Raw genomic sequence first — 27214 nt, 5'->3', positions numbered from 1 at the left:
GACAATGGCCAGGCAGAGAGAGAATGCAAGTATTGGATCTTTACCAATAACAGCACAATCTTATGCTTGCTTTAAAATGATAGTACTGTAGAGAAAACATCCAGAAAGTGAATGCCAATCCAAACAGTAACAAAACAAGGAATGTGACAAAGGCTGTATCTCATCTTTTCATGAATATCAACACAGTGATATTCTGATTTTCTGATACGTGAAAATAGTTGGTCCAATTGTAACTATAAGTTCCCCTTTCTCACATCATTATTGCACTATGCTCTATATATTGCAGATTAAAATCTCTTCAATAGCCATTTATAGAGTGATCAGATTTCAGTGGAAAGCTGAACACCAGACTTATTCAGAGTGAATAAGAATTAACTGCACAACACTAATACACAATGAAATGCATTGCACAATTATGTCTTCAGGTCACCACAGGTGGAGCTATTGTGCCATTTTCAATAGAGCTTTTTTTTAAAATAATAGAACAATTAAATTCTTACATAAAATAAGAAAGTGCCTAAACATTCACAGGATGTATGATTAATCCACCCCTGAGTGTGGACCTTAGTGCAGGAATAACATGGTTAATGAGCTTAAAACAGAGTTGGGATCACAGTCTAAGTTCACTCCCTCCTATGACATCAGCTTTCCCTTCATTATTTCTTTCCAAGGCTACAATTATAAGTATTTTGTTAAGTTGGGGGGGGGGGTTGGTTTTTTGGAAAAGTATTACAGATGAGCTGGTTCTAGATGGATTCCAGACCACCTGGAATTAATTTCAGATCAGTTTGTTTAAAAAAATTACACTTAGGTGAATGAATGAATAAATGAATGGATGAAGTGGTTATTACAGGTCCTTAACCTACAGCTACAGTTGGGAACAGAATATCCATCACTAAGCAATGGGGTCATTAAGTTGTGCCTGATTTTATGACATTTTTTGCTGCAGAGATTAAGCTAATCTCCACAGTTGTTAACTGAATCATGTGATTGTTAAAATAATCCAGCTTTCCCCATTGACCTTGCTTGTCAGAAACTGCTGGAAAGAGCAAATGGTGATCAGGTGACCCCAGGATTCCATAAGCATTGTAATTACATGCCAGATGTCAAGTGCACAAATTCTGATGACATGACCATGGAGATTCTGTGATGGTCATAAGTGTGAGGACTGGTCGTAAGTCACTTTTTCAGCACTAACTTTAAACAGTCATTAAACAAATGGTCATAAGTTGAGGACTATCAGTATATCAAATATATAAAGAAATACACCACAGAAATACTTACATAAACAGAACTATGGGTATACTTACCAATTCTATTCCTAGCAAAATTACCTACAGTAGTCACATTATTGTAGGAATAGAAATGAGGGATATAAAACATTGCAAACTTTCAGGTGAGAACAAAGTTTAGTAAACAAAAATGTATTACCCAAATAAAAGCTGCAAGTGACCAGTGACCTTGACTAGGAAGAATTTTGCACCTATACTATGGAAAACAAACAAATATTATTTTTTTGCCTTTAAAATGTTAGCATAGATGTAAATTATGGAGAAAAAACAGCATCTGGCCTTTCAGCAGAGAAAAGCAGAAAATGTTTATGTGGTCTCTATCCCCAGTGACTCCAGTGCAACTGCTATGTGAGAACCAAAACCCTGTTATCCTTAGGCAAACACAAATCAATCAGAGAGCACAGGAAGCTACAGCATTTGAACATGAGAGTTGAAGTGCTACTCAACCATCACATTTTAGGTTCTTTTGGTTTACACATTTTAGGTTCTTTTGGCTTATATTTACATTTGTTTTACTATGTCTGGTCTCCTATCAAATAAATGTTCTGTATGCTGAACCTGCAATATAAGGCAGGATACTTGGACTGACCTTCATCTGCTTCCCTTTATACTCGCCATCTTTTTATTATTTTACAAATCTTTTTTAATTGCCATCTTATTACAAAACTGCACAGCGCTCGGAATATACAGTCCACAAAAGCAGGAAATGGAAGAAATGCTAATCAGAAAAGAAAGAGGAGGAGAGCACAACTGGCTCCAAATTGCAGGGTTTTCATCCCCACATAATCTTGCTGGGCAGCCAACTGAAACAGGGACATTTGTCTGTCTTCAATTCTCAATGTGGTAATGCCATACCAGCGCCAATTCCCAGCTGCCTTTCACAGCAGACAACACAGAATCAGAATTAATACCTAGTAAACCCAGGGTAGACAAAGCCAGAAAAAGACACAGAACGGCAAACTCCAGTAGGCCAGACCTGCTCCCCCAGTTACGATCCTTGCCTTCTCCTTTGTGCTCACATAACACAGCTAAAGCACACACACAAAATAGATTTCAATAATTTGTTGACCCCAGTCAGGAGTTGAACAAGCTATGCTGTACAGTATGATAAAGATGTCCTTTCAATGATAAACCCCCAAACAATCAGGAAATTTTTAGTGTGGCTCAATCAATAATAGGACTAGCCTGAGACAAATAGTCGTATGAGTAGAGGCAGAAAGTTTTTCTTTTGGGCAGCATGTATGCACTGCACTCTAGTGTAAAAATAAAAGCCAAATAACTGCATTATTTATGGGAAGTTTTCTGTGTAAGATGTTTGCCCAACTTGGTTTCTAATGTAAAGGCAATTATTCAATAAGTCAGTAAGGATACAATCTACGGGAACTTTTATACCAAGATCTAGTCTCCCAGTAGGTGTGCATGTATGCCTGTATATAAATAAAAAACAGGGTTACCAATGTTTTGGATGACCTGCTTTGGAATATGGGGAGCATGCTTTTATAGCAGCTGCATCTTTTATTCAGACTTCCACAGAGGTACCATTGCTTTTAGGAATCCTCTTGTTTGTGCAGCTATAACCTTAACATGATTCCTTAAAGGAAAGTTATACAGGCATAGGATACAGGATACATAGGATACATCTGCATACAGGCTCATGTGACAGCTTCAAAAAAGAAGCAACTGCTTTAAAGAGATTCTGCAGCTGCATTCTGAACATCTTTAAAAATATTTTGAAAATAATTTGAATTGTTTTGAAAATATGCACAGGCCAAATATATATTAGCTACCTTTCGTTACAATCATAATAAAACATGGAATTGAGTATATTTTACTGAAAATAATCATGATTTTGTTCACATTCAATGCATTCAATTTATACAGTTTTGTTTTGCTTATACCATTTGTTTTGCTAATATGCTTTTGTAGAAATCTTATAGAAAAAAAATCTAAAGAACATGGAATTAAGAACCTGGAATGCCAGAACATATTGTGAAACAACTATTGAGAATTTATGTTGAGTACTTATAGGTCATTTTTTTTAAACTTTACTTGATGTGAAAGTTACTAATTTCACGGCCAACGTCATCATTTGGTATATGCCACAGTTATTTCAACACTGACAGCTTTATAATTAATGTACATTTTCAGATATATAGAGAGAAAACATGGTTGCTGAAAAGATGCATCCAAATAATATTGATGTTATATAGTTAACATTCAATCTCCTCTTTAGCCATATAACCAAAAGTATAAATCCATGATTAGAAAGAAAAATCTAATAAAGATACTTTGATAAAACATGTAATAATATTTGAAATATTAGCTACACTAAAGTTGATGTCTATAAATATGATGCTAATTCCTAAAAAATTAAAAACATTTGGAAACATTAAAAAATATTTTCAGAATCACCAGTAATATATGCTACATTTGCTTGGATTTCTGTCTTTTTTTGTGTGGGCTGAGTTTTGATTTTGGGGGAAGGTTTTTTTGTCACTTTAAGATATAAAAAGATTAAAGCATTTGTTACCTTCTAGACAGGTAGTGCTATTTGAACCTCTCCCTAAACTATCCCAGTTAACACAGAGTATATTATCTGGTTATGAAGAGGAATAGCTCTTATTATCATAATCTTTAGTAATAGTGGTTGAAGTAACAGCATTTAATTAAAATAAATAACAATTAATAAAACTAAGTAAAATAAACACCTACTGAGCCTAAAATGAGTGAAAGGATATCCAACTAGGTAGCACTTAATCAATATTGTGGTTCCTGGTGGGGCCAAGTACGCGGCAGGAGCTTTCATACAAGTGGAAAGATGCTCCTCGTCATTTTTTTCCCCTTATCAGTGTTTTCTTTCTTCTTTTGGGTCTATGAATTTCAATAAACACTTTGTTTTGGAATGGCATTCTAATGGAGTAAGTTTTGTTCCAGACTACTTATGTAATTCTAGTCAAGGATAAATAGAAACACGTTCACACAAAAAAGCCTCTTATGCCAGGATGAAATTTGAAATTTCATCTTGATTTAAACTAGTGCATCTTGTAATGGAGTCACAGAAGCAACATTGATTTTTTTCACTACCTACCGAGTGCTGAATAAGTAATGTAATTTCATTTTTCATGGGGGTAGCTGAAGAAAATAAACAGCCTTACCATCCCAGAATATTTTTTAAATGCATGTGCCAATTCAATCAAAGAGATTGTTTTAAGCTGGTATCAAACGTCTTTTTCAAAATGGCCTGGCTCTGATTTTTTTTTGCAAGAGGTTAACATATATAGTCAGATGTTTTAAAAGTGATAGCTGAGTGTATTGCTTCAGTGTTTCAAGGAAATGATAGAGAAGGTAAAAACTAGACTGGTGTCCTTCCAGCAGCAGACAAAGATATTTTTATTCAGTTTGGCTTCTGACATCTAATTTATTCCCTGAAGTGCTGGGTGCTTCTCTTTTTCCATGTGCTTTTAACCAACTTCTACATTTGATGATTTAATTACAAAATTATATGATTTTGCAGCTACCTGAAACTAAGTAAAAAGGTAAGGTATGCATTTAATAAATAAACCTGTATTCATAGAAGATAGTTATATCAGATCAATAAATGTGGAGGAAAATAATGTAATTATGTAGATATGGTGCAACATCTACCACTGTTGGCACTAAAGAGAGACAGAGAGGGCCAGATATTGGAATTTCAGGATTTTTACATCTCTGAATTCCAGACCCCATCTGTACAAATGAATGCTTGTTTGTGGTCTTCTGTGGAAATTTAAATTGTCCATTGTTGCAACCTTTGCTCAGCTCTTTCTAGAAACATATAACTTCATACCTTACAATGCTCGTATGTTTTCTAGCAGCACAGGAACGAGCATGGCTCCATTCCTTCCTCTACTCCAAGAGAAGAGTGAATTGTCCACATTGTACCTGCACCACAACTGTCCACTACGCTAGCCAGGGAGGGAGTCAGTTTCTCAGGTCATGCTGATATATATAGTTAGCAAAATGACCACTCACCAAAGGTTCTCAAAGGCACATGAAGTTGTACCCATTGATTTCTCCCCCTGTATCAATGTTTTTGGTTTCAAGTGAAAAGAAGAAGAAAAAAAATATTTGTACAATGGAAAAGAACATTTGAGGCATAATATAGCTGTTATGCTACTCGGCATAATCCTGTTTCCTCTTTTAATAAGTCCAATATCTATATGGAGAGAACTGGGTATATCTAGTCTAACAAACAGAAGGACTAGGGGTGACATGATAGCAGTCTTCCAATTCTTGAGGGACTAGCACGGAGAAGAGGGGTCAACCTATTCTCCAAAGCACCAGAGGACAAGACAAGAAGTAACGGGTGGAAGATCAATTTTAATTAACCACCCATCTTATCACAAGGCGACTCTAGGCAGTTTACAATAAGTCATTAAAGAGAGATCTAACCTAAAACTAAGAAAAACTTTCCTGACAGTGAGAACAAATAACCACTGGAATGGCTTACCTTTGGAAATTGTGGGCACTCCATTACTGCAGGTTTTAAGAAGAGATTGGACAATATGTCCGGAATAATATAGTGTCTCCTGCTTGAACAGGGGGTAGGACTAGAATACTTCCAAGGTCTCTTCCAACCTATTATTCTATGCTCCATGAGGGGGAGAAATATTGGCAGACTCTCAAATGAAATTGTCATTAGTGCTAGTCCCTCAAGAATTGGAAGACTGCTATCATGTCACCCCTAGTCCTTCTGTTTGTTAGACCAGACTAAAAATCTAAGTTTACCCCTATCTCCATATTTGAATATATCTTAATCAGATTTCTGATAAATCTCAGATTCTTTATTCAACCAGCTCTAAGGCTTCTTTCCCAACTGGCAACTAGTTGTTGTCACCACAGGAAATTCTGCCTTAACTCGAGGTCAGAACTGTAACCAGTCACAGCAGACTGATCGTTCTTCCTGCACCCTACAGCCAAGCATCTGTTCACCAGGTGAGCTTTACAAGGAGCAAAACTATCTATGGATCTTAAATGTCTTTAAGGGCAATGTCCATTTTTTAAAAAACAAAAAAAAAAGCCCTCAAAAGCCCTAGAAATGAAAGGGATGGACATGTTTTTCAGATTGTGGGAGAGAAGTGACCACACCATTCTATTTTCTTAGATAGAAGGGAAAAGTACAAACCGCATTTGATGAGGTGGGTGGCAAATTAACCAGAAGCAGATGTTAAATTACAAAAGAAATTTATGTTACTTTTGAGTAAGTGTGCACTGAGGATTGCAGCCTCATTTTCATGTGTATGAATAAATTTTCTCTCCCAATTATTTCTCTTTAAAACCTTATAATTATTAATACAGAACAGAAAGTTAAAAAGAGATGTTATTGTGGGAACTGAAATACCCTATTAGCAAATCACAATTTTACATTTGGATTAAAAAAAGAAAATAGCACAGTCTCATTAAGGGTTTGCTTTGGAAGCTTTATTCATAGCAGTCTAGGGTGAAGGTTGAATGAGGTTGCCAGGTTTTGTGAGTGACATTCTAATATTCAAGCTGGCAGAGTGCTACACAAAGTCAATATTGTTAATAATTTCTGTTGCAATTCTGATATAAAACAACGTAACTATCATTATCATATTCATCATTCTTCTTCTTCATCATCATCATGTCACATCCCTTATTTTACAGATGGGGTTATTCATTTGAAGCATTTTCGGTGGTCATTTTTCCCCTATCCCAAAGAATCAAGTATATGTTTTACTCAAATATGGCACGTTCTGATTACTCTAAACAAAATCATGCATAACTAAATGAGCCAGAAATATAACTTCCTTAAGACTTTGGCCCTTTCAGAAATGTTTGTGTCACTACACCTTACCATCTTTATATAGTTGTATGAGATATACTCCTTTATTCTAAAGTAAGCAACACTCCAGTAAAAAAAAACAAAAAACAAAGAAGGATAGACAACAGAAGACAAAAAAAAAAGACTGAGGTAAGGCCATAGGGCACTGTAGACAGTGAGCATATAGGAGTAAAAGGAATAGACTTCCTTGATAAGGTTCACATCAAGCTGGGAAGAAGATAGACCACAGAAAATAATTAGGCATCCAATGGAACTACATCTTATTGCAGCAATTCCAATATCCTAAGTATAAGTCTGAGGAGGAGCATATCTTAGAAGCTCTTCTGTATCCTCCTTTCTCCTCTTTACCTTTCTTCAGTCTATAACATTAAATCTATCTTTTACAATTTAGTGTCACTCTTGGTTGTCACTCCTTGGACAGGAATCCACTGTATTCCTGTCACTAGGTCTTGAAATGTTGAAAAATATAAACAAATAAGTATGAATCCAGAGTATAACATCCTGAGGTTAACCCATGCCTTCATAGCATGATTCTTGTTTCTAATTAGCATTCCCACATTCTCCAGAGTTATGTTCTTGAGGATCCATTTTGGAATAGAATTCCAAACAGCTACGTAAATGTTCTATTAGATGAAAAATCAAAGTCATTGTATGATGAAGAAATATGAATGAATTAGCTGATAATTCCTTGATTATTGGACTGCTAGATTTTAATCTCACCTTTCTTTCAGAAGCTCAGGTCATCCAGTCAATCAACATTTTCAACACTGATTTCTATCTCCTATCAATAATTCTTATATAATATTCCACGGTAGCAGCTATTCAATAATTAAGGGCCCAGGGAGCCATTCTGGCTGAATATCACATTTTTTATGACCTTTAACCTTCTGATGGCTGAAAATAAAAGATGCCATCTTAAGATAAAATGCTGATCTTATGAACCATCCCATTTATGCAATCCAAATTTTGAGATGTCTCACAATAGCAGTCTAAGAGCTGAATAGTACAAATGTTGTACTACATAGTACATTACATGTCACAGTTTGGCTACAGGATTGGACACACTGTGGAATCAACAGAGCCATAATTTTATGCCACCACCACAACATATTGCTAGTTTGGGACGAAGTTCTCCAGTTTCGATACTGGTTTTTCTTAGACTTTACCTCCACTTCAACAATACAAAAAAAGGAATCACAAAACCAGAGTGGGGTGGGAGGTTGAATTACTACTGCTAATTAAATACATTTAAGAGTAGCAGAAAGACCAAAAAAGGAGCAGAAAGACAAACTGCTGATTTATTTGTTATCAAACAGAGGGCAATTGCTGGAATCCTGACAGTGTAAACCAGCGGTAGTCAACCTGGTCCCTACCGCCCACTAGTTGGCGTTCCAGCTTTCATGGTGGGCGATAGGGGTTTTGTCCCCTATTTTATAAATCACCATTACTGTGGAACCGGTGGGCGGTTAGAAAATTTTACTACTAACAGAAATACAAAAGTAGGCAGTAGGTATAAAAAAGTTGACTACCGCTGGTGTAAACATTCGACAAGGACTCTTTTTTGTGCATGCAACTTCACAAGCAGACATCAACAAACAGATTTAAAGAAACTGCAACATTTAAAAGGGGTAAAAAGAAAAGGGAGAAGGAAAAAAAGGCAGCTCGGGGCAGTCATGAGATGAATTAATGGAGAAGTAATTAGCTGAAAGGAAAACTGTCCTTAGCTTGTTAACAAATGCTCAGCCCAGACTTGTGGTCAGCAGAGAGGATGTGCCAGCAAAAATAACCCTGCCCTGATGACTCCCTGCCTTCTTCACCCTCAGTTCCCCTGTGCCTTGCATGCTCTGGGCCACCCTGCCAAAGCCAGCAGCCGGGCAGAAACTCAGATCCATGGCTTTGAGTAAGAGACTCCTGAGCGCAGCTCATCGGCCTCTGTTTCCTGCTCTGGCAGTTGTTCATATTGGGAGAGGGGCCAAGGAACTCCATTTTCTCTCCGCCTGGCTTTCTCCCTCTTAAAATGGAGCTCACCTTTACAGTATGTTTGGCACTTCACAGAGGAAATGCAAAACAGAGATTGAAAGGCAGATGGGGGTTCTATTACATGCAGTTATCAACACAGTGGGCAGGGAGAGAGAAAAATTTCCTAGACATCTGGGAAATCAAATAGTTAGGACAACGGGACAACCCATATTTTAGCTGCCAAGGTCTGCACTCAGCCAGCCTGGTTGAAAGTCCGAAGACTAGACAACCTGATTTGAGACCAAAATAAGCAGCCAGATACACAGGGAGAGATCTTTAAAAGTTTCAGATTCAGGATTATGGGAAAAAATCCAGTCCTGTCCTGTCCTGTCCTTTCCTTTCTCCTTTCCTTTCCTTTCCTTTCCTTTCCTTTCCTTCCCTTCCTTATAATTCTTAAGTCAGATTAGCATTTCAACAGAATTTATTGTTTGTTTTAGACAAAATGGCATTTCATAATCAAAACCAAACCAAAACACAAGGTCATTTTGCTGTGAAATGAGGATTCAAAACAGAAGGTTTTATTTGGACATGACTTGCCAGCAAATTGAAATAAATTATTTCCCATGGAAGCACTAGTTTCAGTGCAAATACATTTCTTTGTAGACTATAATTCAGTATGAAAATGTTCAGCTCATTAACACCAAACTAGTAAAAGACTAAACTAGTCACAAACAGTATTGTGAATGAAAATGAAACCATAGTTGTGCACACAGTGAGAAGAAATTAAGAAAACAACAAAATCACTGGATATTTTAATATATCTTTTTTTTCTTTTGAAATGTTTTGCATTTTATTTTCTATCATGTAAAAATGTATTTAGAACATACTAAACTTGCTTAAAAATATAAGGGAAGTAAATGAAATACTTAGTATAGCAAAAGAAAAAAAGTTTGCAAAAAGGGAGGGAGGGAGGAAGGGCGGGAGGAGCAATTTCAGCTTTCACAACTGGAATTTTGTATCAAAACCTGGTTTGCTCAGCTTTCCTTTTTGCCAGAAATGCAAAACTGACAAGGCCAAACTAGCACACTTTTTCTGCTAAATCAGTCCTATGATTATTTCACTACAGAGAAAGTCTTGTAGCCATATTTATTTATTTCCACCCCATTTATTCAACTGTTACCAGCTTAACTCATATTCAATGATATTTTGTTGAGAGTGAACAGATCAAAAATCAGAAACCTGGGGTCCTCTGTCCAGAATTTACTGAAGTTTATGTGGATTCTAGGTGTCAGAGCTTAGAAAAGTGGTTCCTTGCTCCTTGTAATCATTCAAGGGGTAGAAATAATTCAGTATTCCATCTAAAGTGTTATACTCAATAACTGAGTGCCGATCTCCCTGCTCATGCTCCCATGTGCACACATAAAATCAATACAGAATAATTGCTACAGAAGTCATATGTATATTCAACAGAATTGGGCCCATTGCCATGAACAGAGATATATAGGATTGTATGTAACAAGTAGAGCTTCAGAAGGAATTGTTGACGCCACAAAATGAAGACCACATAAGAAAATGCCTCTGTGTGGGAGTCAGCATCCTTTCAATCACTTGCAGAGCAAGGGCATGGGTCAAACAATGAGGCCTACCTCCGTTACCGTCTCCATATGGGTGAGGTTCCCCGCTAAATCCTGCTTCCTGATTGGCTCCAGCAGCCCGCATTGCTGCCTCACACTGCAGCATTAGTTGGAGCCACATTGCCGAGTCCACAGCTGTAGCCTTCCGGCAGAAAGCCAAAGATGCAACTGCAGAAAGATTATGATGTTCTGCCATTCCTAGAGGCTGAAGCCCACCCCTTTCTTAGCCTCTTGCACCTACTGAGATGGTGCCCATCTCATCAGCCATGCACACAGACATGCTTACAGCTTCCCCACTCCTTTTCCCTACCACCCACTTTTTGTTGACTGCAGATTGGAAACTAAAAGCAGCCCTTCTCCAAATCCATACTTCTGCCAACACCCTCCCAATATTGCCTCATTTTTCACAAAGAATAGGCACTTAATTTCCCTCTCCTTCCTCGCCCGCCCCCCAAAAAAGAGAATGACAAAGTTTCCTGCAAAATGTTGCCCCTGGAGGTCAGGACACTGGCTCTAAGTGAATGCTGCCAAAGCTGGAGCCAAAATGCAAGGGGAATAGTGAGGAAGATATTCATCAGGAGCCAAAAAGTGGTCGGCAGCAGAAGAGAAAGAAAGAAAGAAAGAAAGAAAGAAAGAAAGAAAGAAAGAAAGAAAGAAAGAAAGAAAGAAAGAAAGAAAGAAAGAAAGAAAGAAAGAAAGAAAGAAAGAAAGAAAGAAAGAAAGAAAGAAAGAGAAAGGATGGCAATGGGGGGGTGCAATTGTCTCTTTTAGGGAGCGCACTGGCTGTATGGGTTAAAGGGGGGAGACTTTCAGCTCCAAGGAGGGAGAAAACCACAAAGAGAAGGTGTTGTATGTGACCAAAACCAGCTGTGCCCATCTTCTTCTTTCTTGTCCAAGGCAATCTGGCAGAGCGCAAACAGGCTATCTGGCACATCCAACCCTGTTTTGCACTGTCTTGCCACAGAGATTCTTTGCTGCCAATGGGTCTTTTAAATATTGTTTGGAGTGGCAATACTTTACCTAAAATTGAAATTCTAGTTTCAGGACAACTTTCTGATTTAGTGCTTGTGTGTATCTATATATATTTATATGTGTGCACTTTTTTATCAAAGCCATTTTTTCTATCAATATTTGAACAAAAGAGATTAAAGGATAATGTCCATTTTAAAAAGGCTCCACTGGAAATTGCAAAATACCTGGCTCTGATAAATCTGGGAAAATTCTACAATGATTCCTGCATTTACTATGATGTAAATGCAAAGTATCTTTATTTTTTATTTTTACTGAGTGAGAAACCTGAATATTAATTATAACTCTACTAACATAACCAATCTAATTATGAAAGTTGTATTAAGATCTGTTTAATGGACTAATGGGGAGAAGAGGTGTCTGTTAAAACAAAATGTCTGTTAAATTCAAATAGTAAGTGGGATTTTTCCTAAATTATTTTTCATTTTTAGCCAATAGTATAATATTTTTTTTTGCAGAAGCATAAATCCCATAGGCAGATTTTGTCTGCTGCATCTGAAGTCACTAAACTAAGGGTCTGTTAAACCAAGGAATTACTCTAGAGGAATACTTTAATGTTGTTATAGCTTTATTTTTTTAAAATAATGCATCTTGCAAAAAGAAGTATATAATTCCTATTTCTATATCTCTGGTCTCAAATATCCCCATCCAAGATACAAGGGAAACTATACTTCCTGGACATCAGAACAAGAGATCTGCAGGGCACTAACTTGGTTTCTGATACTTCATTATTATCTCTGCTCTTGCTGCACATTTGCTAGCAGGAAGGCTCTCCAAAATCCTGAAATATCCATACCATCCATATTCCATAGAGAATGGGAGGGTGATGCCTCCTCTCCAAGAAGCTATCAACATTGTATAGCATAAGTTACAGTTTTCCAGAGAGATATCCATTTGATGAAAATCTGGATTTTTAAATAAAATAATTCCAGGAAATGGTGCAGAAAATGCAACAAAAATATCCAGATCCTTTATAAATCAAAGTGTAGCTGAACTTTGAAGGAAAATTCCTTGATTTAAAAAAAAAAAGATAACAACTGCACTTTACAGAATCATATTAAAAGAGAATAGTGTTCAATATTCTCTTGTTTTACTTTTTTCATGATGAACTCTTCCCACCAAATCACACCAACAGAAAAACCTCAGAAAATCTTCCAGTGGCATGTTGTTATTTAGAAACTTTAGATGCGGGGGAGGACCATGAACACCTATTTCTCAAAACTATGTACAATTTGTAAGCTTTAAGGGAAAATGAAATTTTCATTTTTACGGTTAACTTTATGTATTTTAGTGTTTGTCTACTCAAAACTACCACTGCATTCATTGGAACTGATTTCTTAGTATACGTGCAGAGGATTACAGCCAAATCTTTTCACTTACATTAGAGCAAAACAGATGTACGTCTTGCTCATAAGCTAATTTGGACAATATTGAAATTAAAATAAAATTCAGGAATCCAGATCCATCTCTGCTCCAGACAACCTCATGAATCTGAAATAATAATTTGTTCATTTTTACATTTTCTATGCTGCTTTCCTAATACTGGTTGAAGACTAATTTAAAAATCAGATACCTACATTAAAAATAACCCTCACCTCTAAAATGGCAATAACATTTTAAAAAAATCAATAGCAGCCAAAATAGGTTTTAAAATATCACCTTCTAAAGGTCATGTAGCCGAATGTTTTTAAGAAATACTGAATCTGTTGAGAAGGCATACTCAAGAACGTTATTTTCTCAAGGACAAGGTATCTAAAGCAACGCCTCACTCATTTATATTCAAAGTGAGAGATTTTTAAAGTATTTTAAATCATTCATTATAAAAACAAAAAAAAATCATTTAAGAATTGTGATTGGGTGTTAGAGATACAACTCCATGAATTTTCATTCCTTAGTACTGATGGATTCTATTTATTTAGGGTTGAATTCCAGTAAATCAAGTGTCTCTATAAGGATGAACAACAGAAGAGCCACCTATTTTAGAAAAATAATAGGAGGTCTGCATTTCTATTACAATTTCATAAACCTTTCCCCTTTTATCAAACTCTATTGTGTAATTTCCATTTCACTACTTACCAGAATAGGGATTCTTGCCAAGCTGGTTACTGAATTTAAGGCCCCAAATATATTTCCGGATTTATATTTCATATAAATGTAGCATACCCACATGAAGACATCAATTTTTGCCATATTTGTATATTTGCTTTTGGTTCTATATTTGCTTTTGCTTTTTTGGATTTTTATTATCTGTATATTTTTTTTAAATGTCAGCTATCCAGAGTCACTTGGTGATTGGCCCTCCATATGAATTTAATAAGTTTAATTTAAAAAATCACAAATCAAGCCCCCCTGAATGGTTTAAATTCTCTGATTATGTACATGCAACTCCCAGGAGATGGAAAGTATGGGCTGTTCCTCCTCCCCAGGGTATTCCCAATGCCTCGAAGGGATTTAATCCCACCAAAACTGCCCTCCCATCTGGCTGGAGATCCCACAGGCATTCTGGGTCTAGTCCAGTGCTGTAGTAACCATTAAGCAAACGAAGCACATGCTTAGGGCACCAAGCCCAAAGGGGGCACCACAAAAACTTTTATGTAGCCTAAGCTTGGCTTTGTTTGTACAGTATGTACAAAGGAAGGGGGGCACCAAGATTTGTCAGTGCTTAGGGCACCAGTGAGCCTTAATCACCACTGGTCTAGTCATTAGACCAGCAAAACTGGGGAACAGAGCAACCTTTCTGCCCAAGCAATCCACTGCTGCTGCTTATCAAAGGGGCCTTGCTGGTACATCTGTGTCCTGAATCTCCCATACATATTAAAAACAACATTCTCAAAACCTTAAACAGGAGTAATTATAACCTGTGGAGTGTGGCTTTCAATTTATCATCAAAATTAAGGCAGGAGTAGAAAGATATCCCCAAAGAAAATTGTATTATGAGGAGAAAAATAAGGTTATGAGATGACAGCAGAAATAAGTCCAATGAGGAGGTTGCTCTGCTGTCTTGTTTAGTCTAGAAGTCCATGTCTCAGCCCATCGCTGTGTGCATAAGGATGGGTACACATAGGTACATGCAAATGCGTGCGCGCATGCACACACACACTTTTTTTTCATTAGAGAAAGTGTATTGCTCCTGAACTCAAACCAAGCCCTTTGTACTTGTAACCAATATTTCTATTTATACATAATGGTTTTAGACTTGAAGTCTGTCACAGTGGCCCGGGTTATGTGATCATTCTTCTTTATCAGCCCACTTGATAAATTAAGTCTTCAAGTAGAATCCTGCAATTCTTCATTCAAAAACACAACACAATCCAACAGAAAAGTCAGGCCTGAGTTCCAAAACTTTAAACTCGGGACAAATGGGTTAAATGTCGGCCTCTGGCCTCCATTTCCAAACTGTAAAATGGGAATAGGGGAAATCTACTTCACTATCAAAACAATTGAAAGAGGGGGCTCAGTCTGTCCAGCTGGAGTTTTGGAATCAGAAGAGCTGTTAACAAATACATCTATCGAAGATCCTCTTCTTTTGTCAACTATGGTATATTCCGTGTGTGCCACTAATTAGAGAAGAGGGATCATTCTCCCAAGCAAGCCCATGTGCTGCACTGCCTTAATTATCAGCCAACAGTTTTAGCTGCAGTTTTAAATTAGTTCCACACAATGCTCCTCCACCCACCCAGATGCAGACTCTGCCCTCAGCTTGCCAGATAAATGCCAGGAATGGATAAAACAGGGACTGGCAAAAAGTAACGGTGGCTTCACTTTCTTTGAGTGGGAAGATCCAATCCCAGATATCTATACATCACTCTGTATCTCTAATGTGTGCAGGTACAACTTCCATAGTAGACAGAGAGGTAGGTACTAGAAAGAAACCAATGCTATGCATTCCTGTTTGTAGTTACTTTAATTAGTCTTTTTTTTAAAAAAAAATCTTGCGATTAACAATTCTATTAATAAGTACACTTTGAATAGATAGAATTTTGGCAGAAATATTCTTTGTCTCCTAAATGGAATCCTGATGATCTTGTGTAAATGATACAAAAAGAATTTTTAGAAAAGAAAGTAAAAGTTGACAAAATGTCTCATGCATTTTCATTGCTCTGTGTATGAGTTGGCAAAAATTATTTTTCCAGGATGAGACCCGGCACCATGGGTCTTGTTCATCCACCACCCATTCTTATTTGTGACTTTTTGCTGCTAACTGTAACTACAGCACAAGAGAACCATGTCTGTGCACAATTTCAAACCAATAGCTAAAGGGCTATTCATTCTTTCAGTGGTGAGCAACTAATAGAGGTCCTTATGTCTCCTCAACATAAAACCCTCACCCAATAGGAAAGAATACTTTTCCAAATGAAGAATCACAGAATGAATCCCAGGCATCTCCAGCCTAGGCCATCCAAAAGCTCTGCCAGAAATTGCTGCAGAACCTAAGCCAGACTGAGAATAGCTGAAGTCTTTCAATAAAGACCAATCTTCCCCAACCCCTTGAATGGATTAGAATCTGGACTTCAAGTCCCAATCTTCCCAATAAGCATAAACAATAATCAGGCAGAAACTATTACAATAACCAACATCCTATTGGCATGGCGGCCTAGAGAAGGTGGGACCCTATGCAGTCTAATGCAAGTACAGGGAATATTGCCATTGGCAGTAGGTACCTTGTCTATTTCATTGCAGAAGAGGGCACTGGCACTACAGCTACTGGTGTATTAAATGGAGTGGTGGGATTCATAGTTCAAGACATTCAGAGAGCCCCAGATTAGAAAAAGTCTATAGTAAACCTTAAGATGGAGGAACCAATGTTCTGACTCAAGAAAAACCATGCCATGTCAAGAAAAAAAAGTCCACTTGAACTTACCTAATCATTGGTAAACGCTGATGCTAGAAAACAGAAAACTTTAAATACAGGTTTTGGTCAAAATTAGCAGGCTATAGATAAAAATGTAGCTTTTCAGAAATGATTTTTCAAGGTGTTCAGTGCTGATTTCATTTTAAAAGGATAGTATTGTGTTCCCAAAAGTTATTATATTTTTATTATGCCAATTCTCCCTCCCCACTTTCTTTTTCTGGCCAGCTTGCCTAAGAGACTCTCAGCCACATTAAATCCTCTCCAATATACTGTACACAGACACATACAGTACCACACTTTGAGGATCCAAAGAATTAAGTAATGAGATACAAGGATTCTGTGGCTGTAATAAACAAACAAGTAGCCCCTTTTTTATCCTCTCTGAAACTCCAGGATAGCTGAAATAAATCAGTTGAAATCCCAGAGACATCTTCTCCTCCCCCCATCGAGGTTAGACATATCCCAGCCTATGTGTACAAGTGTTATGCTGTTAATTTTGGGTCCTGAACTCTCTCACTGGGAGCCAGGAAAGAGCACTGTGTATTTTGTTGTATCAAAAGTCGTCTAATAAAGGGCAACAATTACAATAACATCAAACAGGGATTAGGAATTTTGGAGCTACACTCTCTTTCAAGGCCCTGATTTATATCTTGCCTTGGTATTGAGGCGGAAGCTCCTAAAACGGGAGCGTTCATCGTCCCCCTAATGATGGCAGCATATGGAAAAGTAATGCATAATGGATGAAGGCTGCAGACTTAAGAATGGTTTCCTCCTTCCCCAATGTATCCAGCCACATTTTCTCTTGGCAAACATCAGTATGGTACAATTTAGACAGAAGGGTAAAAAGAAAGAAAGCCACTCTACTTCTTCCCCCATCACTGTGAGACTCCAAAACTTGAAGCAATCAAAGAAACTACCTACTTGAAGATCACCAAACTTTGTTTTAGGAATAAAGTTTGGGGAAAAAGAAAATACACACAAGAGAAATTTGAGATTAATAGAAGCATGGAATGTCAAGAAGACAATATGATATCCAACCAAACTGTCACTGTGAGACAAGAAATTGCTAGTTAAACAAATTGACAGGATGTGGATTTAATGAAGATTACTTGGGGCTGGGATAAGCAGAAAGCTTCTTGCCATATTTGCTACACACTTGGGAATATGACCTCATGCTGCATAAATGAGTTATTTGGAGAATCAGTGCTCAAGTAAACAAGTCTCCATCCATAGGTTTTAGGCATATGGAGTAACATTCTATCTGCCAAAGCCAATACCAATTCTCTGGAAGCTACTCTAAAAAACAGGATCCATCCATAAAAATACATATGAAGCTCCTTATTGCACCAGGCCTGCTACTATCCCTGATAGAAAAGGCAACACAATACTTTACAATAAAAATTGTGTACAGCAAGCATATATTCAAGGATTATGCACAGATGCCTGGGACTAAAGCACCGAATACAGGACAAGAAGCAACAGATGGAAACTAATCAAGGAAAGAATCAATCTAGAGCTAAGGAGAAATTTCTTAACCTTGAGAACAATTAACAGCTTGCCTTCAGAAGTTGTGGGTGCTCCGCCATGGGAGGTTTTTAAGAAGAGATTGGACTGGGGGTCTCCAACCTTAGCAAATTTTAAGCCTGGAAGACATCAACTCCCAGAATTCCCCAGCCAGCTGCTCGCTGGGGAATTCTGGGAGTTGAAGTCTTCCAGGCTTAAAGTTGCCAAGGTTGGAGACCCCTGGATTGGACAACCATTTGTCCAGAATGGTACAGGGTCTCCTGCTTGTGTAGGGGGTTGGACTAGAAGACCTCCAAGGTCCCTTCCAACTTTGTCATTCTGTTAATTTCTGTTAATGTACAGGGACGTAAAGAACTAAAAGGATGAACAGTTTTTCTATATTTGGGAGCAGCACTCTTTTACTCAGAAGATTGCAGTAGACAGGAACTCTATCATGCACATATGTACATAGTTCTTTAGGTATAGCTACATAAAAATAGTGGGAAATTCCACCATAAATTTTCACTTCGTGGGTATATTAAGTGTGCATTGACGCTTTTCATGTACTACTAAAACCTTGAACATGTTTTAAATTGTGTAGGGGATGAATTGTGACAATTTTTGTTTGTATTAAACAGGAAAGACCCCCGAAAAATACAGCAAGTAGGGTTTATTAAAGTATGTACAAGAAGAGTCATAGGCAACATTGGAATTCCACAGCCAGAAAACCCTGGTTTTTGGACCTTCATATTTGCTTTTTTCCCACAGCTTGCACCAAACCTGATTTGTGTCATAAAGGCCCCACATACTGTAAACATACATTACTGCGTACTCATACGTATTTCACATTTTCTAAAAATTGCACAATTATGTACCATGTTAACTGCATACTGATATATTAGCTATGTGTACCCAAAAAATATAACTTTTTCCTCCAAAACTTCAGGTGCTGAGTTTTGATACTGAAAATACAGGGGGAAGAATCCAAACAGGAACTTTCTGAAGACAAAATATTTAACAATGGAGGTAGAAATGTAAACAGATAATTTTTTGTAAAAATATTCCTTTGAAGTTACTGAAATTCATTATACAAAAATGAAAATCTATTAAAAATTATGAAGCCTTGGTTGATCATTCAAATAAAATGAAGTTGTTTACAGTTTACAATTAACTATCTATTGATATCCCCAAACTGTGAATGTTTATAAATATCTTAATGAATTGTTTGTAAACTCACCTGAATGCTGGTCTCAACACTGCATAAATGTTTATTTATAGGCTCCCTAATTTCAGGCTCTTTACTGCTTAGTGTATTGTTCTATTTAGCTTTGTATTTGTGTGCATCTTGATACTTTCAATGTTCCCTAAGAAAAAATTCTTTGTAAGCCACAACACAAACATATATTCCACTTCAGATTACAATCGAAACATTTTCTACATTTGGTCAGGCTCCACCAGGACATTACATGGCCTCGAACTGTAAAAAGCATTTTAAAAGTGATCGTTCGGAGCTGTTTCAAGCAGGGTTTCCAGATACAAGAAACCAAAAGCAAATAAAAGCACCCAGAATCTGTCAGGCTGTTACAAAAGTAAAGGAACAACTGCATTTTCAGGAATTTAAGATCTATGTTTCCATATTTTCTATAGCAGTCTAATGAAGGCCTTTCTGACACTCAGCTACAGATAGCCTAAGAAATGAATAGGCCACAAAATCTTAAAACTTTTATATTGCAAGCCATCTTTTGAATAAGAATCAAGGAAAGTAATCAGCTAGACAATATTAACTCATTTGTTTTCACTGCTGAAGTCTCTTGCTAGCAAACAAATCCTGTCTTTCCCCCAAAAAACTCTAAAAGTTGGGGAGGCAGGTTAGAGAGAAAGGGAAAGGGAGAAGGAGAGAGGGAGAGGGAAAGGGAAAAAGAGAGGGGGGAAGTTAATTTTACTGTATGTCAGTTTTTAGCAGTGAAGTACAGAGATAGTGATGAGCAAATGCTCGTATATTACGTGTTCTATTTGGAACACTTTTCAATATATTTTGTAGGTACATATACTGGGTTTCTAAGGGCTTAAATTAAGCAGACTACAAATATGACTATCACTGCAATTTTATGCATGTATCTTCAAAAATTCAGTGGGCTTATTTTGGGGTATGGATATAAATTTGCAGTACAAATGTGTAAAATATAATTCAAAGAAAATACATATAAAAAGTAATTAAGATTGAAGCATATAACTTTCCACCTGATTCTATATTTCACAAACATTTCTTACATGTTTCAGTTATTCATGGATAACATTGTGTGTTTCTTACACTACCGATATACACAACCAACGTAAGTCTTATTTTTAATGTGTTGATATCTGCATAAAAATAGGAATGCATAATAAAATATTACTTAAAATATATAATACATATACCACATTATCTTAGGAATTTGCATAGAGATGTCAGTATTGTTAAAGGACAAAGAAAACTGGCCAAAAAATTTTTCAGTATTATTTCTGATATCCTTTATCCTAAGTATGAAATATTTGTGGACCAGAACCTGTCCAGATAATTCTACAATATTGTAATCAGATAAATTTGTACAATATTTAAGATTGCCAAAACCTTGAAATACCATCAGACAGATGTGCAATAATATTAACTGCAAGTAAGTTTTGAAGATCAACTGTGCATATCTCTCAAGCTGTTTACAGCAACTGCTTTAAGTGGCAATTATTTGGGGCTAACCCTGCAAACTGGAAACATGTTGCCAAGTACTCTGCCATTACAATATTCAACAAGTATTTGCACAAGGCAGTGTTTATATATGTGCAGGTTGTAGTTACAGAGAAAAAGTTTCATGGTCAACAGGCAGCATAACATAAGTAAGGACATTAATATATATATCTTATCAAACCAACTCCCCAACAACTCATTCTGATTTTTTTTTAAATCTGCTTGTTTTTTTATCACACATAAACATAAGCATACACATACACACACACACACACACACACACACACACACACACACACATTAAAGTGGTGATCTTGAGCCCCATTCAAGGGTGGGTTTTTTTTTAATGAAAACAAGAGAACACACATTATAATTTTAGATGTTTTTTAAAAGCACAATATGCAGGCTTAATTCCTACCCATTCACATTTCTTTGCTAAATACATACCAACCGTAAAATTCTTCCTCTATACACACACACACACACATACACACAAACCAGTCTACATGCCATGGTTGATCCTATCTCCACAACCTATTTTGATGTTCCTAGCTATCTGATATACATGCAGAAATAAAATTTCAACTATTTTTCCTTAATAGACCACAGTCTTCTTAAAAGAATACAAAAGAGATCAACTTTAATGATGAAGTACAGTAAAAGTGTCAGAGTCCAGCATTTTACCACAGAATAAATGAACCATTTCCACAATGATGGCCACTTCAAGAAGTGGCTCCTAGCATGCAATACCACCACATAAGAATGGTTGCCTGAGACACTAGGGCAAGTCAAGACTGTGGAACCGAAGTTGTCATTTAACAGAATTAGAATCGGATCCTGTTAAGTATAAGAGAGAGTTGTATTTAATTTGAGAGGAAAGGATCATGCTTAATATCAACCTGTTCTGGTTGGAGACCTGCAAACTGGTAGAACACTGAACAGAAAAGGTGGGAGCCACACAGGAGGGTGGAGAACAGGAGAGGCAATTTGGATAGTAACCACAAATCCAAGCTACAGAAACAGAGTACCAGGGCTAAGAATTGTAGTAGCAACAACAAAATAATTTAGTTCAAAGAATGAAGAGGAAAATGCTTCTGTTATCTACTGAGGGCATTTGCCACAGATGAAGCCAGGTTTGTTCAATTCATCAGATACAAATAAAAGGCAACTCTTTGCAAGAGCACAAGGTTTTCCTTCTCAGAAGCAGGAATGAAACTAGACTCTACTTTGGCATCAACCCAAAGGCAAGACAAAAACATAGAATTGAACACCAAGCCACATAAGGTTTCCAAAAACACCCCCGAAACCTACCATGAGCACTGACTTTGCAGGATATATAGGCAGGCACTTTCTTATTTACCATTACCTAGACCGCAAGCTACAAAACTATGAATTGATGTTGACCATCTTTATAAAGTAGCACAATATAAAGGCTACGTCTATCACAAAAATAAGTATCTCCCCTTAAATTAGGAACTATTAGGATAATAGATTTTAACCTGTGATTGATTTTCAGACCTTTCTTCCCAGAATATTGTTTTTCCCATTTTGGGCTTTCATATATGCTTAAACACTATATCTAAATAGTATATAGAACTGAGTATGCCAAACAGAAGAAAGCCCACATCAAATTATTTAATAAACTAATAATTTTATTAAAAAATAAAAATCATCAAAAATGGTCACATTTTTAAAAACCTTAAATTGATAAACCGAATAAAAGACTTCAAAGCTGAGGTTTAGAAATCAAAATATAAATACGTCATATTACTATCAAGATGCTCAGGACTGTACTTCTATCAGCAGAAATAATTTTTTAAGCTGAAAATAATCTGGAAAGAGTTATATACTTTTAACTCATTTCCTATATTGCAAGCTTTTTAAACTTATTTGACAATATTTTATTACTATAAAATGATATTTGATTATTCAAATGCTAATTCATGTGAAATTTAGGAGACCTTTATCTTTAGATGTATTTGTTTGATTGTTATATTCAGTGTATATAGCTGCCCATTTGGGGCAATAAAAATCCATCAGAAAAACACCAAAAAGTGTTTAGTTCTAATGGATCTACCATAAGAAATATTATTTGGATAAAGCAAATAAAATCTGCATTACTTGTGCTGTTAAATATTCTATAATTGAAAGGGCAAATATAAAATGTTTGTATAAATAAGTATAAAACAGTACACAATCTCTGCATTTCAAGTCACTACAAAGACTATGCATGCAATATATATTTATTCATCTGTGTATGTTATGTGCTTGTCCATAGAAATATGGGAAATGTATTACCTGTACTCAAATATATGTATTATGAATGCAATGTGCAGAATGTTGACAGACGGCAAACTGACAATCAGCCCGTCAAATTTTAGGCTTCGGCCACTTACCAAATTTTACAAACTGTACTTCATCTGTATTATCACTGCTGCGAGGAACAGGGAGACTTATATAACAGCAAATATCAACTGCTGCTAAAATCCCAAGAAACTTTACTGGTACAATAACTGCTCCACTTTTCAAAACTGATATTTGCCTGCATTTCACTATTCAGTACGAGTGAGAAAATATTTTTCCTCCCTCATTACACTGATTTTTCCTTCTCTCTGTGCAAGAGAGATTGTCAGCCATCCTCATCAAATCGATCACAAAATCAGTAGAGGAAAAAGTGAACTTTCAGCGCGATCGCCACCTAATCCACGCGCCTCCTGGTCTTGGTCCCTGGAGAAGACAGGAGGAACTCCTTTTCCCGCTCCCCACCCTCACCCGCGAGAGCTCGCGCAAGCACAGCAGCTCGTGCACGGCACAGCTGCGCCCAGGTCTGCACCTTGGACGGGCTACCCGGGGCTGGCCAGGGGGGCACCAATTCTTTCAACTGTCCTATAACGCTTCAACCTCGCCCTCTGACAACACTTTTGTAAAAAGAAAAAGAAGCGGGGAGGGGGGCGGCTACTCCTTCTTGCCCCATTTGGCCTCATTAATACCTTCCTCATAAGCAGGCAGTATTTTCAGAGACAGTTTTGAGGCGCTAAAAAAACAACACCCCCCACCCCTTCTTCATTCTAATGTTAAAAGGGGCAAACCATGTATGTGTGAATGGTCTGCAGTTGTTGGCGAAGCTAGAGAGGGGCTGGGGGCGGGGGGGGGGTGGAGGTGCAGAGAGAACAATTCTAGTATGCTCCACTCGTGCTGAGAAGACCGTTTGGAGTTAACTTTTCACCCACCCGGAAGATAACCACCGCGGTGCCCGCCTTTTTCCTCTGGCCTTTCGAGGAACCAGGCACGTTGCGCGCAAAGAGGCGCTGGTGGCCCCTGACGTGTCTCCCTGCTTGCCGCCTTCGGCGCCCCACTACCTATCCTTTATCTGCCAAAATCCCCGCGGAGAGGGGGTCCACAAAACAGCTTCGTAAGTCCCAGAGTTGCCGACAGAAAAGAGGGAATTATGGAGGGCAGGCCGTGCCGGCTGACGGGGAAAGGTGGTCACAAAAATTGGGCCAACTGGTCGGCAAACAGCGTCATACTCAGCTGGTCCGATCCGATTCCGGAGACATTGGAGAGTGGAAATGGGGAGGCTACTCTAAAATCTTCAGAGTTTCGGAGCTGTATTATTTCCTTATCGTTTGAACTCTTCCCTCCCCCAGCAAATCTTGTCTTCACACTGTGACTTAGTGCACCCCTGCCAGTAAATGTGTTGGCTCCAGAAACCACCTTTATATCCGAATTATAGCAATGTTCGACAGAGATTTATTTCTCGCCACAGGCACCCTATCTCTCCCTCTCCTTCTCCCACGCGCGGAGAGCTCCATAGAGTTCCGCAAGTCCCTGCGGGAACTCTGACCTCGGCGGAAGGTTAGAGTACTTCCTTGCCTCAAATCCACCTTTTTTGCTCTATGTAGAAAGGCAGAAATCCTACTCCGCCGCCAGGCCCAAGACTACGCAGGGCAAAAACCAAAGGGGGTCCCCCAAATGGGGCCTCCCCCCTTCAAAAGGGGGTGTCTGACTGCTCCTACTTTAGACCTGAAAAGGCGCCAATTTTTTTTAATATATAAAAACGTATCAAACTTGTAGGCAAAAAGAAACCCCGTTGTCTACCTGAAGCTGTCCTAGAAGGTGGTGGAAAGAAGCTGTGGTGGAAAGAACCCATTATTTTAAAATAGAAAAAAATAATGTTTATTATGAAAAGTATCTAACTTTCATCAGACAGGCTCTGGAGGGGAGGCAGAGAAAGGGAGAGAACCACTTTAAGACTGAGGCTAAAATATTATCCCGGATAGCGCACCGCCTTTGGCTGGCATTCCCTCCCAGCGCAAAGTGCCCCCTCCTTTCCTTAATCCCTTTCCTTTCCCCAGAAGACCCGGTGCCCACCCGGGACAAGCACTGATGTGCAACTTCAGTTCGGCAAGAGCGGAAAGAAGCAAACGTTAAAACTGTTCCTGAACTTTAGAAACTTTGCCAGCCCGTCAAAATACCCCCACCCATCTCCCCCTCAACGCAACAACCTCGGCTTTATCTCTCCCACCCCCCATCTCTCCAGCCATAGTCTAACCCGCGCCACCGGTAACTCAGCCTAGTTTTCTACTATCTCTTCTTCATCCCCACCCCGCCGTTAATGTTTTTAAAATAAATTTGGGGGAAGCGCCATTTTCTGATCTCCTAAACCCGTGTGCAGTGAATATAACAAAGAGCTTGGAAAGATGCCATCTCTCTCTTTCCTCTCTCTCCCTCTCTCCCCCCTAACTTCCCTCCCTCCCCCTGCTCTCTGCAGAGGGAAAGACGCGAGGAATTCTTTCTTCCCCAGCAAAACCACGCAAGGCGACAGAAATAACCCTCAAACCAGCGGCAGAGGCAAGACTGGCAGCGGCGGCGGCAACGGCAGCAGCAATATAACACAGGACAAATAAACGAGCGAGCGAGCGCACTCAGAAGGAAAAAGGGAAAGGGGGGGGGGAGAGAGCGAGCGAGATAAAAAGCGAAGCAAAACACAAACAGAAACAACAAAAGAGTTTCAGTCTGTCCCGTAAGGGAGCAACCCCGCAGGAAAGGGGCGCTCACCCCTCCCCGCGCCCGCCGCCGCCACTGCCCTCCCCCGCCAGGCCATCGCCGAGCTCAGCTAGTTGTTACCTGGGTCAGGCAGTACGGGGAGTACATGGTTACTTTTGGACTTTGCTTTTGCGGGATTGTGTTCACAAGGCGAGCAGCTGCATAACTCGGGCTGCTGCGGCTCCTTCTCGCGTTGCCTCTACTCCATGCTGGTCTGTAACCCCGCCTTGGAGCTCTGAAAGTGAAAGTTTAGACAAAGTTTGGAACGGAGAACACTTTTGCCTTGAAAAAAAATGTTCAGCCTTTGAGCTCCCTCCCACTCATCCCCCTCCCACCCATGCAAGCACGCTCACACACACGCACACACACAGAGCATTCAGAAACTCTTCTCGCTTGCTAGCAAGTTTTAGATTCCTTTGAAGCTGATATTAATAATCTCCAAAGACGAAGAATGCCTTCTAGCCAGGATCTCCCCCCCCACACACACACACACACGCCGCCCACCTCTTCCCTTGGTGGGGAATTCTGAGCTAGCGGGGTGGGGGCGGTGAGGGAGGCTAACGGACGCATTTTTTAAAAAGGGAGGAGGAACATGGCACCGCCGAAGCTTGAGACTCTAGCCCGATTTAAGGTTTTGCTTTTCACTGGGCATCAAAATGCCACCCCATACATCAGTGGAACGAAGGTGATGCCAGTCAGTTGTGCTGAAAGTCACTCTCGCTCTCTATGGCATTCCAAGGGACGGGCAGACGCCCAACCCGCCTGTTCCCCGTCCCCCACACCTTTCCTGCACCCCTTTCCTAAATTTCGAAGGCGGCTTCTCTGGTGAGGACGCGGGATGGAATGTGCCCGCCATTCTTCCCGTCTCCGAACCGAAGTCGGTCCCATGTGAAAGTGGAGAACTCAGAGGGGGAAATCCGCTGCTTCGAAGGCCCTGAAACCGTGCCTACACCGGGGTTGTTATAAAGCGAGCGAGGAGGTGCGTGTGGATATTGGGCAGAGAAGACAGGTTCAAGATCCTGAGAAGAGGCCCATTGACTCAAGGTTTGAAAAAGGCAGCCAAGCGACCGCAATGTTTTTGCTGTCGGATTAAACTGCCGCCCGGTTCTGGGCAGTTCTCGCTCGAAGCCCCCGCAGCAGCTTTGTATGTCAAAGTGGGGCGCCGAAGGCTCTGGCCGGGCCTTTCTTCCGAGGCTGAGCGAGCGGCTGTGGAAGGAGGCCCGACTGTGCCGGCAGCGATCACGTCGGAAGATTTCTGCATTGGTGGGGGAAAGAGCGACTGCTCCTGCAAGCCGTTCCCTAGAAAACATCGGGTTCCCTCACCCGCCTCGC

General features: G+C 38.9%; 1 protein-coding gene across 13 annotated transcripts in view; it reads right to left on the bottom strand.

Moving 5' to 3' along the window:
* Positions 1-26106, bottom strand: part of NFIX (nuclear factor I X) — a 248410-nt gene extending 222304 nt beyond the window's left edge. For 10 of the 13 annotated variants that reach the window (XM_087957047.1, XM_026679605.2, XM_026679606.2 and 7 more), the window contains exon 1: positions 25964-26106. Coding sequence is in view for 9 of the 13 variants with exons in the window: in XM_026679605.2 (XP_026535390.1) it covers positions 25964-25990 (27 nt within the window). In the remaining 4 variants the exon portion in view is untranslated. Of the gene's footprint in view, positions 1-23232; positions 23666-25963 lie in introns of those variants that run through there. The other 3 variants (XM_087957050.1, XM_087957052.1, XM_087957042.1) reach the window with 3 other exon arrangements.
* Between the last annotated feature and the right edge of the window lie 1108 nt (positions 26107-27214).

This window comes from Notechis scutatus, chromosome 2 (assembly GCF_049901735.1).
Source record: "Notechis scutatus isolate UNSWTSFEM ecotype Mainland chromosome 2, rNotScu1.2, whole genome shotgun sequence".
Taxonomy (NCBI): Eukaryota; Metazoa; Chordata; class Lepidosauria; order Squamata; family Elapidae; genus Notechis; species Notechis scutatus.
This window is presented reverse-complemented; position numbering and strand designations above follow the sequence as displayed.